Source organism: Cylas formicarius, unplaced genomic scaffold (genome assembly GCF_029955315.1).
Source record: "Cylas formicarius isolate icCylForm1 unplaced genomic scaffold, icCylForm1.1 PGA_scaffold_10__41_contigs__length_53128322, whole genome shotgun sequence".
Classification (NCBI taxonomy): Eukaryota; Metazoa; Arthropoda; class Insecta; order Coleoptera; family Brentidae; genus Cylas; species Cylas formicarius.
The window spans coordinates 50,006,246-50,020,766 of NW_026844214.1; the positions used below are offsets into that span (position 1 = coordinate 50,006,246).

General features: G+C 32.6%; 1 protein-coding gene across 2 annotated transcripts in view; it reads left to right on the forward strand.

The window, feature by feature from the left end:
- Positions 1–14,521, forward strand: part of LOC132704723 (organic cation transporter protein) — a 40,111-nt gene that overhangs the window by 5,369 nt on the left and 20,221 nt on the right. For both annotated transcript variants that reach the window (XM_060674931.1, XM_060674922.1), the window contains exons 2-3: positions 5,091–5,202; positions 5,408–5,620. In XM_060674931.1, the coding sequence (XP_060530914.1) occupies positions 5,091–5,202; positions 5,408–5,620 (325 nt within the window). The remainder of the gene's footprint in view (positions 1–5,090; positions 5,203–5,407; positions 5,621–14,521) is intronic.

Genomic DNA, 14,521 nt, shown 5'->3' on the forward strand with positions numbered 1-14,521 from the left:
TCCATAAAACTTTATACCTTAAAGTTTTTCAAAAATGTACAGGAAAATTAGCATTAGTTTCTTTTGTATCACGATGTAGCCCGTATATATGTATTTAAGGTTTTCACCTATCGTAAAGGGGTTTCCCGATATTCCGTGATATATAAGAAATCTGGTAAGTGTTCTAAATTTGTGGATATCGACTTCAAATTTTTATTTTGTCGAACATCCAGCACTTCGACATTCGACACATCAAACCGCGCTATAAAAATAACTGAGACACTACCTGAAAGCGTCCAAAATGGGATGCAGTTGACTCGTTCGGTATGTTAAGTTTGCAATATTTTGTCAAAAAGGATCTTAAATTGTCGGAACACTGTTGGGAAAAAAAGGTACTTTATTTCTCAATAAAACACGAAAAATTTAATATATTCGTTTTGTACAAAACGGATAAGAATGCAAAAAAATGGATTTTGCACTTTTTCTTTACTCTAAAAATTCTATCAATTCTATCTACCTATTATGCACAACATATATTCAATTTTAATTTTCAGGGTACAACGAAACTCCAGATAACAAAAATAAACGTCAAATAAACAAAACTACCATTAAAAACTAAAAATAAATGTTAAATTCCCGGGTCCCGTATATCTGGGATACGAAAAACGATAGCAAAATTCGCCACTGATATTAGTTCTGATTCGTCTTGTCAGCGGATATCCTTATCACGAATTAATGGCTTATCGAACCCATTCGGTTTTTGATTGCAGCTGGTTAAATACGTCGCTTTGCTTTTATTTTTTCCCTGCCGCAGCTGTTTTCCTCGGAATTAGTTATTGGGCGGCAATCATAAGTTCTATAAAGTAAAAAATATTCTATCATCGATTTTGATTTATGAGCAAACGTGCTTGCAACTTAAAAAAATAGCCTCGAATGACTGGAAACAATTCGCAGTTTTTAAACAGTTTGAGAAATTTACACACAAAGAAGCAAGGGCATGTTCGCCGGTATCGTTCAAATGTGACGACCTCGTATTAAAGGTCATAATAAACAAATTTTTAATTTGGCAATCGTCTACGCTGTTTTAGACGCATTTTCAATAGTTTAATCTGTTGTTTTTGGTTCGGTTTTGTCGTCGATAACGTAAACACTCGGCAATGTCGCAGTCTAGATTTGCTTAGAGACATTGGATAAATATTTGCTCGTAAATTATTATACCGGCTGATCTAAGTGTAACTTTGCTATGAGTAGAGATACAAAGTCAATTAAAGTAGCAAACTAGTAGCACGCCACTGATTACGATGGTGAAAACAGAAAAACAATTCAATGTAGGGTTTGCGAAAAAATTTACCCTTGTAAAATGGAACGCTCTATATATTTTTTACTCTAACGATTGCAAATCACAAGCCGAACAAAAAGGACAAATTATCACCATATTTCTCGCTTAGACTAAATGGCTATGCGTGGTTGCGAAATAAAGCTCCATTTTCTTTTTATTGTTTTATTTGGGCCCAAGGATCAATAATAATAACACAAATTTCAACATCTTCATTTATTATAAATCATTTTCGTCTCCGTATATCAAAAACGGTTTCATTACTCCTAGAGATTCGATAAAGGTGCAGCAAAAATTATTCAAAGAAGGCTGTGGAAAATAATGACAGCCTTGCCAAATAGAAAACTGGTTGTCACAAAATTAGTTTAAAAAATGTTAATTGTTAGTATTTTCATATAAATTGTTATCATTTAAATTAAGTTTACTTATTCGGGAAAGTGCGACATGTTAGAAAGCTATTTGGCATGAAGTAAATCGTCTGCAAAGGCAAGAAAACGATGCATAAAAGTATATCCACAGCGCGTGCCACCACATGAACAATTTTTTCTGCCTCTTTATCGAATCGTTAGAAAGACGTGGAAATTGGTGTTCATAGATATTTTGAAGCGTATTCTATTCGAGACATAGTCAAAGATTCCAACCTATCCTTTTATACTGTCCAAAGGATTTGAAAAAAAAAACACAAATTTTGTTCTTAAAAATTCCAGGTACTTTTGGCAGTGGAGCCAGAGAGAAAACTTTTTGTTTCAATGCCAAAACATAAATAATTTTCAGGATATTTTGAATACTGACGCTTCAAATTCTGGAATTTATAATACAAAAAATCATAATTATTTGTCAAGAGAAAATTTGTTGCTAGTACATGCCTCAGGTCCACAAGTTTGTGTCAGCTTGGACGTTTAGTGCGGTGTAGTCGTTCATCGAATTATTAGTCCATATTTTTAATATGGCACGCTAGCCGCCATTGCAATTGTTACTGAAATTCTGAATGGCTTTCGAGATGAGCTTGACCTCATAAGTAGGCAGAATATCCGTTTCATTGACAACCATTCTCAACACAATTAAATTAGAACAAAAAATGTTCAAATTTTCACTTTTATTCAATGATTTATGACAGCTATTTCTGCAACACCGCAATTTTACAAAATATGAGCAATATTATTATAGATTTTTAATTAGAGGTGTAGGGTTATAAATTTAAATTTAACAACATTTAAATCAAATCCCATTATGTAAAATATCAAAATTATCGTCAAACTTGTGCGCTTCTGAATTTACATAAATAGTTAGAATCCCAGCTTTTATTTTTATACACTCTTTTATGTTTGTTAATGCGTTTTTTAAATATTTGTCCGATATAAATTTTGATAGAGAGAGAGAGAAAGAGTTCAGAGTTATTTGAAACTACTTTTTGGTTATAATCTTAACTATCAAAGAGGGCTCGTAACCATTGTTAATAGCTATTTGTTTTATAACATTTAATTCTTTTTCAAAATTTTCTGTGGAAAGTGGTATATTAAGTAGGCTGTGGATAAAAGCATAAAAGGCAGCCATTTTGTTTGTATAAGGGTGATTTGAGTCATTATGTATTACTGTGTCCGTGTGTGAGGGTTTATTTAGGGTTAGGGTTAGGGTTAAGTGCAGAAAGTTTAGAGAGTTATCTATTTCTGTGTCTACGGTCAATTTGATAAGGTATGTATGCAGTTAATATGCTTCAAAAAAGACAACAAAACAAGCAAAAACATCATCTACGTATCTATACCACCAGAGAAATCTTTTACTGGGAGGATGTTTATGTATGATGTTTTCTAAATTGTCCATGAAAATTTCTGCCAGTAGTAGACTAAGTGGGTTTCCCATAATAAATCCTTTTTTAGAAATATGAATTTGACCATTAAATTCGAAATAATTTTGAATTGAAACTAGAATCGCCATGGGAGGAATTTTAATGTCTTCACCCTTGTTAATTAGTTCGAATGAATTTTTGATAGCATCTAGGTATAAAGGCAGTATGATATTCTAAAATTTTTATTAATTTTGACAACTGATAGGGTTAGAAAAGAAACTACCGGCCATATTAGCATATCCGGTTTGTGTGATTTAGTTAAAGAATATAACGTTGGAGGTTGAGAATTCATGATTCTTAACGGGTATTTCACTGTCATTAAAAAGTGATGAGTCAGTAATTACAGTTTTAATTTGTTTTTGATATACTTCGTTGGGATCATATAGTATGCTTTGGTATGTCTGGTTTAAGAAACTGTTTGGTTTTTGCAAGATATTCTAGAGAATCGATTGCAATGACTCTCTTTTATTCATCTGCTCTTATATTATTTTGGGAAGCCGTATTTTTGATTGATTTTACAATAGACAAATGTGAAAGATCCTGGAGTTTACTGCCAGTTTTAAGTTGAGATTTTATTAAATTGGCTAATACGGGTTTGTTTACGATATTGTCGTTATTACCTTTAATAGCAACTTCGTAATCAAACCATAAACAACTTAACTCTTTATTGGCGAAAAAGAGCGTGTAATATTATAAGTTAGGATTCTAATTATGCCAAAACCAAACCAAATTTGTTGTAAGCTATTTAGATTAACAGAATGAGAAATTCGAATCTGTTATTTAATGACAGATTGGATTTAAATTTATAACACTACACCGAAAATTAAAAATGTATTACTACCTGCTTATTTACATATACATATAGATGTCGGAATGTTGCCATATTTTATATTTGATAAACGCACAGTGTTGCCGAAACTGCTGTCTAAAATCATTAATTAGCTGTGAAAATCTGAATATTGTTTGTTATAATTTATTTGTGTTAAATAGATTTTCATCAATTAAAAGCCACCTCAGTCCAACCATTTTCAACAATAAACGGATTGCTAGAATTGGACTTATTCCTTGGCCTAAATAGGTCACGAGATATAACCCCAATTGATTTCTATTTGTGGGGTTATTAGTGTAATTTAATAAGATCATAGCGATCTAAATAAACAAAACAAAATTATATTATTACCAAAACTGTCTGCCCTAATGTTGTGGTCCTTAAATATCTACCGAAGTCGACAACTTCAATTTATTGCCGTTGGTAGGTAACTTCCATAATTGTGGGTAAAAGCCAACACGATGAAGATTATGATAGACCTGATTGTATGGAGATCTAATAGTACACCAAAATTTGTTCCAGAATTTTATATTATACAGAGCTTCGCTATAGGGAGTTTTCACAGTATATGATAAACTTATTAAAAGTTGTAGGTTTTTGTAAAATTCCATCAGAAAAAATAATACTTTATATGTGCCATATGAGAAAATCGAGATTTTTGAATTTAAAATGATCCAAATATATTAGTGTTTTTTAAGCAACCGGTAGCATTTCATTCAAGTTCCGTTACATATATCAGATATCAGGTTTAGGTATGCATTTTTGTTAATGTAAAAGTAGGAGAATTTTAAAAGGAATTCAAACCAAAATATAAAAATGGTGTGTTCCATTAAAAAAAAAGTTTTATTGCGTTAATTTGAAATTATGGATCCGGAAATTTTTACAACTTTTGTATTTTCAATTTTCCCATAACTTTTGAAACCAACGCGACAATAAACTTCAATCTATCGTTGACTTACTTTTTATATATTTATGTTACGCAGTTAGAGTAAATATTTAATTGGGATATTTTATACGTTAATCTGAAATTGCGATTCGATGTACGATCCAAAAATCAGTGAACGTATTTGACATTTGATGATCTTGTGTGATTTTTTTAGGGGATTTCGGCAATTATCAAGCATGGCAGTTCACGCTTCATATTTTGTCGGCTGTCACAGCTGGCCTCAACATGTTGTCACTGGTAACGGTTGCTGCTGTCCCAGATCACCGGTAAGTCCCTCGAAGTAGTTCAATCCACTTCCATTATTTTTTAGAAGGTTTTTTAACAATGAAAAAATAAATCTAAACTTCAAACTTTTTAATTATAGTCTTTTTATATTTTTTTGATTCCGTCATTCTTAAAATAAACGTTGGGTCATTTGGTTCCCTCCTTTCCCCTATGTTCCAAGTTTCGACGATTTTCCATCATTTTCAGGTGCCAATTGCCGGGGGAAAACACGACGATGATATACAGAAACGACTCTGTATTGTCGCAATACATTCCAAGGGTATCGGACGAGAGATTTGACAGCTGTTTGCTGTTAAATTCGACCACTAATTCCAGCTTTAGGTGCAATTCGTGGACGTACGACGACCTGTACTACAAGTCGTCTCGTGCGATAGAATGGGACTTTGTCTGTGATCGAAGGTGAGATAGAATATGACAATTAACATTATGACATCATTAATTATCGTTATTAATTATACGAGGGTCGAGAAAACGATGTTTTTAATTTTTCTTTTTCTGCTTTGTTTTTCAATCTAACGATGTTCTAATTTCGTTATACCAGTTTTAAACGTAGATTCTGTCAAGCTCCTCAAAATACTAATTTGCAGCTTCGATAACTATAACTGCTTCGTTGCTCTTAAATCTTTTATTTATTTATTCATTTACGGTTTAACCAATTCACAAAACTTTTACATTCATTAAAGGCAAAGAGAGAAAGGCAGCAGTATAACAATTAGAAACGAGAACAAAATGTAACATTAACAATAAATAGAATTAAGTGGCAGCACTCAAGCGGAACACATCAGAACGGAATGAGCGGAGGCAGCCGACAAACCAGTTGCGCTCTTTCAGCATTCTAGTATGGGGTGAATAAATTCCATAATTTGAGCGATGGTAAGGTATGCGTAAAGTGACCATACGTCCCGTTTTGAACGGGACTGTCCATTTTATAGGTCACCTGTCCCGTTGTCCCCAAACAAAGCTCCGGGACGCAAAATTGTCCCGTTTTGTGAAACAGCGCGAAAATTTAAATCATGTAGCTCACGACACACGCTCGGGCGGGGATTCACAGACGATTCGCATCACTGTCGATCGGTGATTCCCCCCGCCCGCCCGCGCACGCTGTTCGTTACTGTTTATTGTTTATTAGGCTATTCACGCGCACGCACTCAGACTTCTCGTTATTGTTTTGTTTTTACGTAACGTTTGTGAAGTAGTTTAGTGATAAACTGCTATATAATTATTTTTTTATATTGTTTTGGATTTTTGCCTATAGTTATGCCGAAACGCAAGCGTTCATTTAATCTCAACTTACAAGCAAAATACCCTTTTATTAAGCAAACTAATACGCCTTCAGATGTCAGATGCGAAAAGTGTCGCACAGAGTTTAGTGTTTCCCGTAGTGGTGCTGGTGATATTGAACAGCATTTGAAGTCAGAAAAACATAAAAATGCCGATCGTGCCGCTGCTTCCAATTCTTCAATGTTAAACTTTTTCAAGAACCCAAACGCGCCAACTTCAAAGGATTTGGATATTGCTGCTGCAGAGGGCGTCTGGGTTTATCACACCATACAAGAAAACCGCAGTTTTCGTTCCGAAATTCACATGCGCGCGTACAAAAACCGAAGCTATTGTGGTAAATGTTTTAGGGCGTTCAGCGATCGACAGTTTAAAAGATGATCTTAATAAGTCCAATTGTATAACAATTTTAAACGACGCTTCAAACCACGGTAACAAAAAAATTTATCCTTTCGTAGTGCGCTTTTTTCAACCTTATGAAGGTGTGCAAGTAAAACTTTTAGACATCCAAGAGCAACCAGGTGAAACTTCTGACATCATTGTAGATTATTTACATCAAGTATTAATAGATAATAATTTGACAAAAAAAGTCGTGGCATTTTGTGGTGACAATGCTAATGTCAATTTTGGAGGTGTAGCTAGGCGAGGAACTAACAATGTATTAGCCAAGTTACAATCATCTCTGAAAAAACCGTTGATAGGTATTGGATGTGGAGCCCATATAATTCACAATGCAATAAAATCCGCTGCAGATGATCTACCTTTAGACTACGAAAGCATTATTGTCAAAATATATTCATTTTTTTATATTTACACGGTTCGAGTGGAAGCTCTCAAGGAGTTTTGCGCTGAAGCTGAAGTAGAACATCACCAAATGCTTGACTACAGTAAAACCAGGTGGCTTGCGCTTATGCTTGCTTTGGAGAGAGTTTTAAAAATGTTCCAACCGTTAAAAGACTATTTTTTGAGCATTGAAAAATGTCCCAAATTGTTGAAATTCTTTTTTGAAGATCCCACGTCAGAATTTTGGCTTAATTTTTTACACGCTCAGTCAGCAAGTTTTCGTCAAGCTGCATTGAAGGTCGAGGGTCAGACTGTATCGGCATTTGATGCGGCAAAATAAATCAATCATCTCAAAGACAATTTGGCACAGAAACAGATGAACCGGTTTCTTCCATTTACTGTTCGTAGTTTAATTGTGAAGCTAAAAGATAATCGCACTAATATTAATGAAGACTTGGTGAAAAATACGGCAACAGAATTATATAAAACTAGCCGTGCATACTTGGAACAGTAGACTTGCTTTTTTACTAAAGAAATAGAGATATTTAATTGGGCAGATTTAAGAAAAGTACTCGCGTGGGAAGATATTCAAAACGCAGTGGATATATTGATTGAAAAGGGATATATTCACTGTAATAAAGATACAGAAGTATTTGACGAATTCACATTAATTTCAAACTACGTCACTACCCAAAAAATTACCGAATGGGGTAATTTAAAAGTCTCAACAGAAACTCGTTGGATGGAAGTATTCAAACACTTTCGTTCTAACAATCTTAAACATGAAAATTTTTGCATTTTAATTGAATACATTTTATGTCTACCTGGAACAAATGCTCCAGTAGAAAGAGTGGACATCCGAAAAAAATCATTTACAGGTTCCAGTGTTGAAAGCGATGTTGATAACTAAGGTTAATGTAAAAAAAACGTGCCAAGAATTTTATTCTTATTTAAAGTCATCGCAAACTTTATTAAAGCAAATTTGTTCCTCTGAAAAGTATAAAAACAATTTAAAAAAAATGCGTTGCATAGATTTTAATAATTATTGACAGATCAAAGTTCCTTGATTAGTAAAGCTGGTGATCGATTTTACTTTTTCACTACTTATTATTTTTTTAATTACTTAATTAATATGAAAAGAATTATAGTGTATAATTCCATTAAGTAACACTTATTCTAAATAAAGAAAATTAAAAAGTTGTTTTTATTTTCTTTGTTAGCCTGAAGGCTAAATGTAAATGTCTGGCGGGAAATTTAAATTTTAAACTGTTTTTAAATATCGATTTAGAGTAACTTCAATAAATATTTTTTATTGTCGGGAAACACTATCTAAGTTTTGCCTAATTTGCCTACAATTAAAAAAAAATACTGTTTAAAATTTGAATTTCCCGCCAGACGTTTAACCTGAAGCTTAATTTTTTTTGTCCCGTTTTGAGATAAAAAATAAATGGTCACTTTAGGTATGCGGAACATTGAGTTATCACAGCTTCTGTAATATGCGTTAAATGGTATGCTATGCAAAAGAGCTAGACAATAATATCAACCATTCAGAATCTTCAGAAATTACTGTGGGATCTAACAAAATAAATAAGAACTAAAAGTTCAGATTTTAAACGTGTCTTTAACAAATGTAATATTTACAAACTACTACTATATATCGAAGAATGACATTAAAACCTTAATTAATGTTGTGAGAAATTAAGTTTAATAATGGAGAGGTATTTAAATCTAATTCATCGTTAAGGAATACATATGAAAATTTAATTTTCTACATTTTGTGGCTGTATGTAAAATATCAAAATTGTCGTCAAAAATGTTTTTTTCCGTGATTAAGTGTGTAGCATAATTAGAATCTAGACTATTGTTTTTAAAGGCTCTTTTATGTTCGTTAATGCGTTTCTTGAAGGATCTACCTGTTTGGCCAATATAAATTTTAGGACAATATCCGCATTTCAACAGACACATGAGTTTTGAAACAAGATATGCCCATTAGACCAGTCGTGTCTTATGTAACAGTTCCAGCATATATATATATATATATATATATATATATATATATATATATATATATATATATATATATATATATATATATATATATATATATATATATATATATATATATATATATATATATATATATATATTTAAACGAAAAAGAAAAATTTAATGTTTACGTCCTGATACTTGACATCTCTTCTCTGCTATTATCTTTCCTATTTCTGGAGAAATTGTGTTTACAGTGATAACTTTCAACACTGACCCAAGGTGAGCATCATTGATACGGTTTCTAATAGGAGACTTATTACCTTTCATGACTGAAAATAACTGCTCGCACCGATAAGTACTACCAAACATGGAAATAATTTTATATGCGATTTTTCGAGTGTTTTCAAATCTGGCTGGTAAATATTTGTAAAATTCAGGCACGCCCACTTGAATGAATTTTTCTTTCAAATTTGAGTCGCATTGAATCTCGATCACCTTCATTTGCATATGGCTTGGTACTGAGTCTATACTTATTGAGAAAATCGAAGAAAACAATAAAAATTTGTCTTCGAGGGAACTAAAATCGTTAAACCTCATTTCAAATTCAGCTATTAAATTTGCAATTTTTTCTGCGTATTTTTGATACGAACAAGTATCATCTAAACTCGTTTTGTTCATGCTGCACGTCGGGAAGTGTGTCAAATCTTCATTTTTGAGTTGTTTTTCCCAAAAAAACTAATTTACATTTCAATGCTTTAATTATGTCAAACCTTTTTGTAATAATATGATCTTTCCCTTGTAACGATAAATTTAATTCGGTTAAGCGTTTGGTTATATCAACTAAGAAAGATAAATCTTGTATCCATATTGGATCGGAAAGTAAACTTAAGTCTTGATTTTTCATTTTTAAAAATTGACGTATTTCTTCTTTGAAATCCCAGAATTGTTTGAGAATCTTGGAGCAAGATAACCAACGTACCTCGGTATAGTAGGATAAACCCGAATATTCACTATCTAAGTCGCTTAAGAAAGCAGTGAATTGACACTGACTTAAGCCTCGAGATCTTATAAAATTTATAACTTTTTTTATATATGACAAAACATTCTCCATGTTTATTACCTTCGTGCATAGAACTTCTTGATGTATAATACAATGCGTATGATGAATGTTTGAACCGTGAATTTCACTAATTTTTTTTCTTAGTAATGCGACGAAACCCTTGTTTTTCCCGGTCATTGATGGAGCGCCATCTGTAGCGACAGAATTTAATTTTGCCAAAGATAGTTGGTATTTCTGCAGAAGTTCAAAAACACAAGTAAATATATCTTGTCCTGTGGTAGTACCAGGCATCGGTATTAATTCCAGTAATTCCTCAAAAATGTTAAAATTCTTGTCACAAGAACGAAGAAACACTGCTAATTGAGCTTTGAAACTAATGTCCGTGCTCTCGTCACAGGCAATGGAGAAACTTTCGAAATTAGATGCTTTTGCTTTAATCTGATCACTTAAATTGGCGGCTAAATCAGTAATTCTTTCCGCAACTGTATTTCGAGATAATGAAATTGATTGAAAAGGCTTCACATTTCCAGGACAAACAATTTCTACAGCTTTTATTAGGCATTCCTTGATGAAATCACCGTCAGTAAAAGGCTTCGAGTGTTTAGCCGCTTCACTTTCTTGCAATACTTTACTAAACATCAACTGTTGCTTTTTCAGTCCTAATTTGAGTTCTTTCAAACTTTCAACTTCACAGCAAAAGTATTCTAATTCCCATTTTACTTGGAATATCCTATGTTCGTCAATGATTTTTCGTTTAATTTTACTACCACTTGGTTTTAATGCAGACATACTGAATGCAATGGGCTGGAATAAATATGCCGTTGTTAAGAAAAAATAATACATTTTAAGAAAATGTATAAAAAAAACATTTTAATAAAATATTAATGTTAACATTAACTTACCAGAGAAACGGAATAACTGTATAAATAAATGAGAGTACTATGAATTAAGTTATAATTTATATTAAAACAAAATTATTCCTATTACCTGCACTGATTCATGCATATCGTACAAAACTATGTTCAGAGAACTGAGACCATGTGTTTGGCTACATTCGGCTATCGTCGGCCATAGTCGGACGCTACTCACACGTATTTGTTATTATTTGCGGATATATTGGCCGGGCCGCAAAAATGTTCGTAGTGGGCCGCGAGTTTGACATCCCTGATGTAGTAGATTTCATCATCACTCGGAAACAGGTACACCCATTGGTGAAACAAGATTTATTAGATTGCTTAATAGTATCTTTATTTTGAATTTAATGGACAGATTTACATCTCTAAGGAAGGTTTGGTTATAGGCAACACACTTAGTCCTTTTTTAGCCGAGATTTTTATGGATAATTTGGAAAATATCATACTAGAACATTATTTAAGTAAAAGTTTTCTATGGTGGCGTAGATACGTGGATAGATGATGTCTTTGCTTGCTTTGTTAGAAGGGTAGACAATTGAATTCTTTGTTAAATTGCATTAACTCATTACGTAATCGTATAAAATTCACTATCGAAATTTAACAGGATAACTCTATTAATTTTTTAGACTTAACTATTACGAAGACGCAAAACAAATTAGATTTTTTCATTTACCACAAAGCGTTACACGCGGACACAGTCATACATAACAGCTCAAATCACCCTGATACACACAAAATGGCTGCATTTCACTCTTTTATACACAGACTTCTTAATACACAGAAAATTACAACAAAGAACTTAATATCGTTAAATCAATTGCACTGAATAACGGCTACAACTCGTCCATTATGGATAAAATTGTAAATAAAAAACAGACCCAGACAACAGTAAACTCTATTTATCCGAAACCCAATACAGAACATGAACAATTTAAAGCTATTACATACATAGGAGAACAGAGTTAATAATGTTTCACAACATTTATCAAAGTGTGATTTAAAAATAGCTTTCAGAACTAACAATATAATAGGGAAATTTTTAAAAAACAATAAGGCGAAATGTCCAAAATCTCAAAAATCAGGTGTCTACAGGTTGAAATGCGGATCTAGTCCTAAAATTTCTATTGAATGTGGATCCTTCAAGAAACGCATTGACGAACATAAAAGAGCATTTAAAACCAATAGTCTAGATTCTAATTACGCTACACACTTAAACACAGAAAGACACTTTTTTCACGACACTTTTGATATTTTACATACAGCCACAAAAAGTAGCCACGGAAATTAACAAAATGAGACATTCAGGTGTACTGCTTAACGATCAATTAGATTTAAATACCTCTCCATTATTAAACTTAAATTCTCACAACATTAATTGAGGTTTTAATGTCATTTTTCGGTATATATAGTAGCAGGTAGTTTGTAAATATTACATTTGATAAAGACACAGTGTTGTCGAAACAATTGTCATGTAAAAATATATAATTTCGTGAATATCTGAACTTTTAGTTCTAATTTATTTTCTTAAATGGATTTTCATCAAGTAAAAGTCACCTCAGTTCAACTCTGGGTTTGAAGAGTATCAATATTGAAGCGTTAGCTATAATACTGTAATTGATCTGATATCCATTATAGATACTGATATGCGCCTTTGAAGTCAAAGATCTTAAAACTACTTTCTGAACGGCTTCGATGTTATCCATATGTAGACCATACCACGGATGCATACTCCATACCGCCAAGCCGGTAGTGTTTACTGTTGGCTAAGTTTGGAGGGTAGAGAGGTTGTGGCATCAATTCATATTTCAATTTGTGGACTTTGGACATGACAACAATCGACGAACCCGCTAGTGCGTTATCGCGATGAAACAAAATTTTTTGCACCTTGTACGCTCTATTTCATTACATTTCTACATAGTATCATTATTAATATGCAAAATATTAAGTATAATAATAACAAAGTATAAGTCACTTAAAAAATCGTCACTATCGCTACTGTCGTCACCTAGTTCAATGATCACCTCCCCCACTAATCGGTCTCGGTAAATATTTTCTTCTTTTATCACTCGTTTTTCACAGTTAGACCAGCTTTGTACTGATATTTTAGCTACCTCTTGCCGAATTAGGCTTATGGTACTATCACAAAATTTTGGTGCTGTGGTATTTCTTCTTATATGCGCTTTCAACTCGAACCAAATCATCTCAATCGGGTAAAATATACAACGATATTTTCAATAATTGCAAAAGTTGTTTTTTCGTGTATCTCTCTTTAAAATATAAATCATTTTCGTTTAGAAATTCTTTAATTTCTTCTTTATTTGAAAAAGTATTTGGAATTTTTCTAATCTGGCCTAAATGATACGAGGCATTATCCAACACAATAACAGTATTTGGAGATAGTTTTGGCAACAGTTTACTTTCATTCCAGTCCTCAAATATTTCCGCGGTCATGTTTTCATAGTAATCCACACTTGAATCTGACAAAAATAAGGTATCTTCCACTCAACTCAGCATGAAGAATTGTTATGCGTTTTCCATGTGAAGGCGGGGCGTCTAGTACACACTTGTCGGTGTTATCACACCATTTTTTTTACATTTTTTGCATTTAAATAATCCATCCTCCATTGCGAAATTCTTTGAGATTCCATTACTTCTTGACGTTTATTAATTGTTTGGAATTGAAAATCTTTGGCACAACTAATGTGTAAGTCTGACACTACTTGTTTATACAGTTCTTCTAGGATTAAAACGCCATTCACTTTATAAGTGTCGGAGATTGTACTCCTAACTAGATCTGTGTCTTGCTCTTTAAAAACTCGTGAAGTACCACCATCTTCTCTCACTTTCCTCTTGAATATCCCATTCGCAACAATTTTTCTTACAGTTGTCTTCGGAACTTTGGTTATGTCACTTTTTTTTTCCGGCTCCTACTTCCCCTTCTGAATATATTAGAAAATTGTAAACATTCAAAACAATTTATTTAGCATCCGAAAATACAAAAATGTTATTAATGGTTGTTAAGATAAATGGAATACTGGTACGAATTAAGAAAGACTCGGGCAAGCTGTAAGAATGAAATATGGCAGAACAGGTCCGTACTTTGCTTAGAATTTAATTATTTGGTGTTTTCTTAGGAAATATACTAAACAATATGTATTTATGTTTAAATCTAAAATAAAATTACGAATTATTTTTATTACCTACTTAAATGTCGTTATTATACATGTAGTTTTGGATTGTTGCTTTTGTGTCACGTGAGAAAAGGGTTTAAGTCAA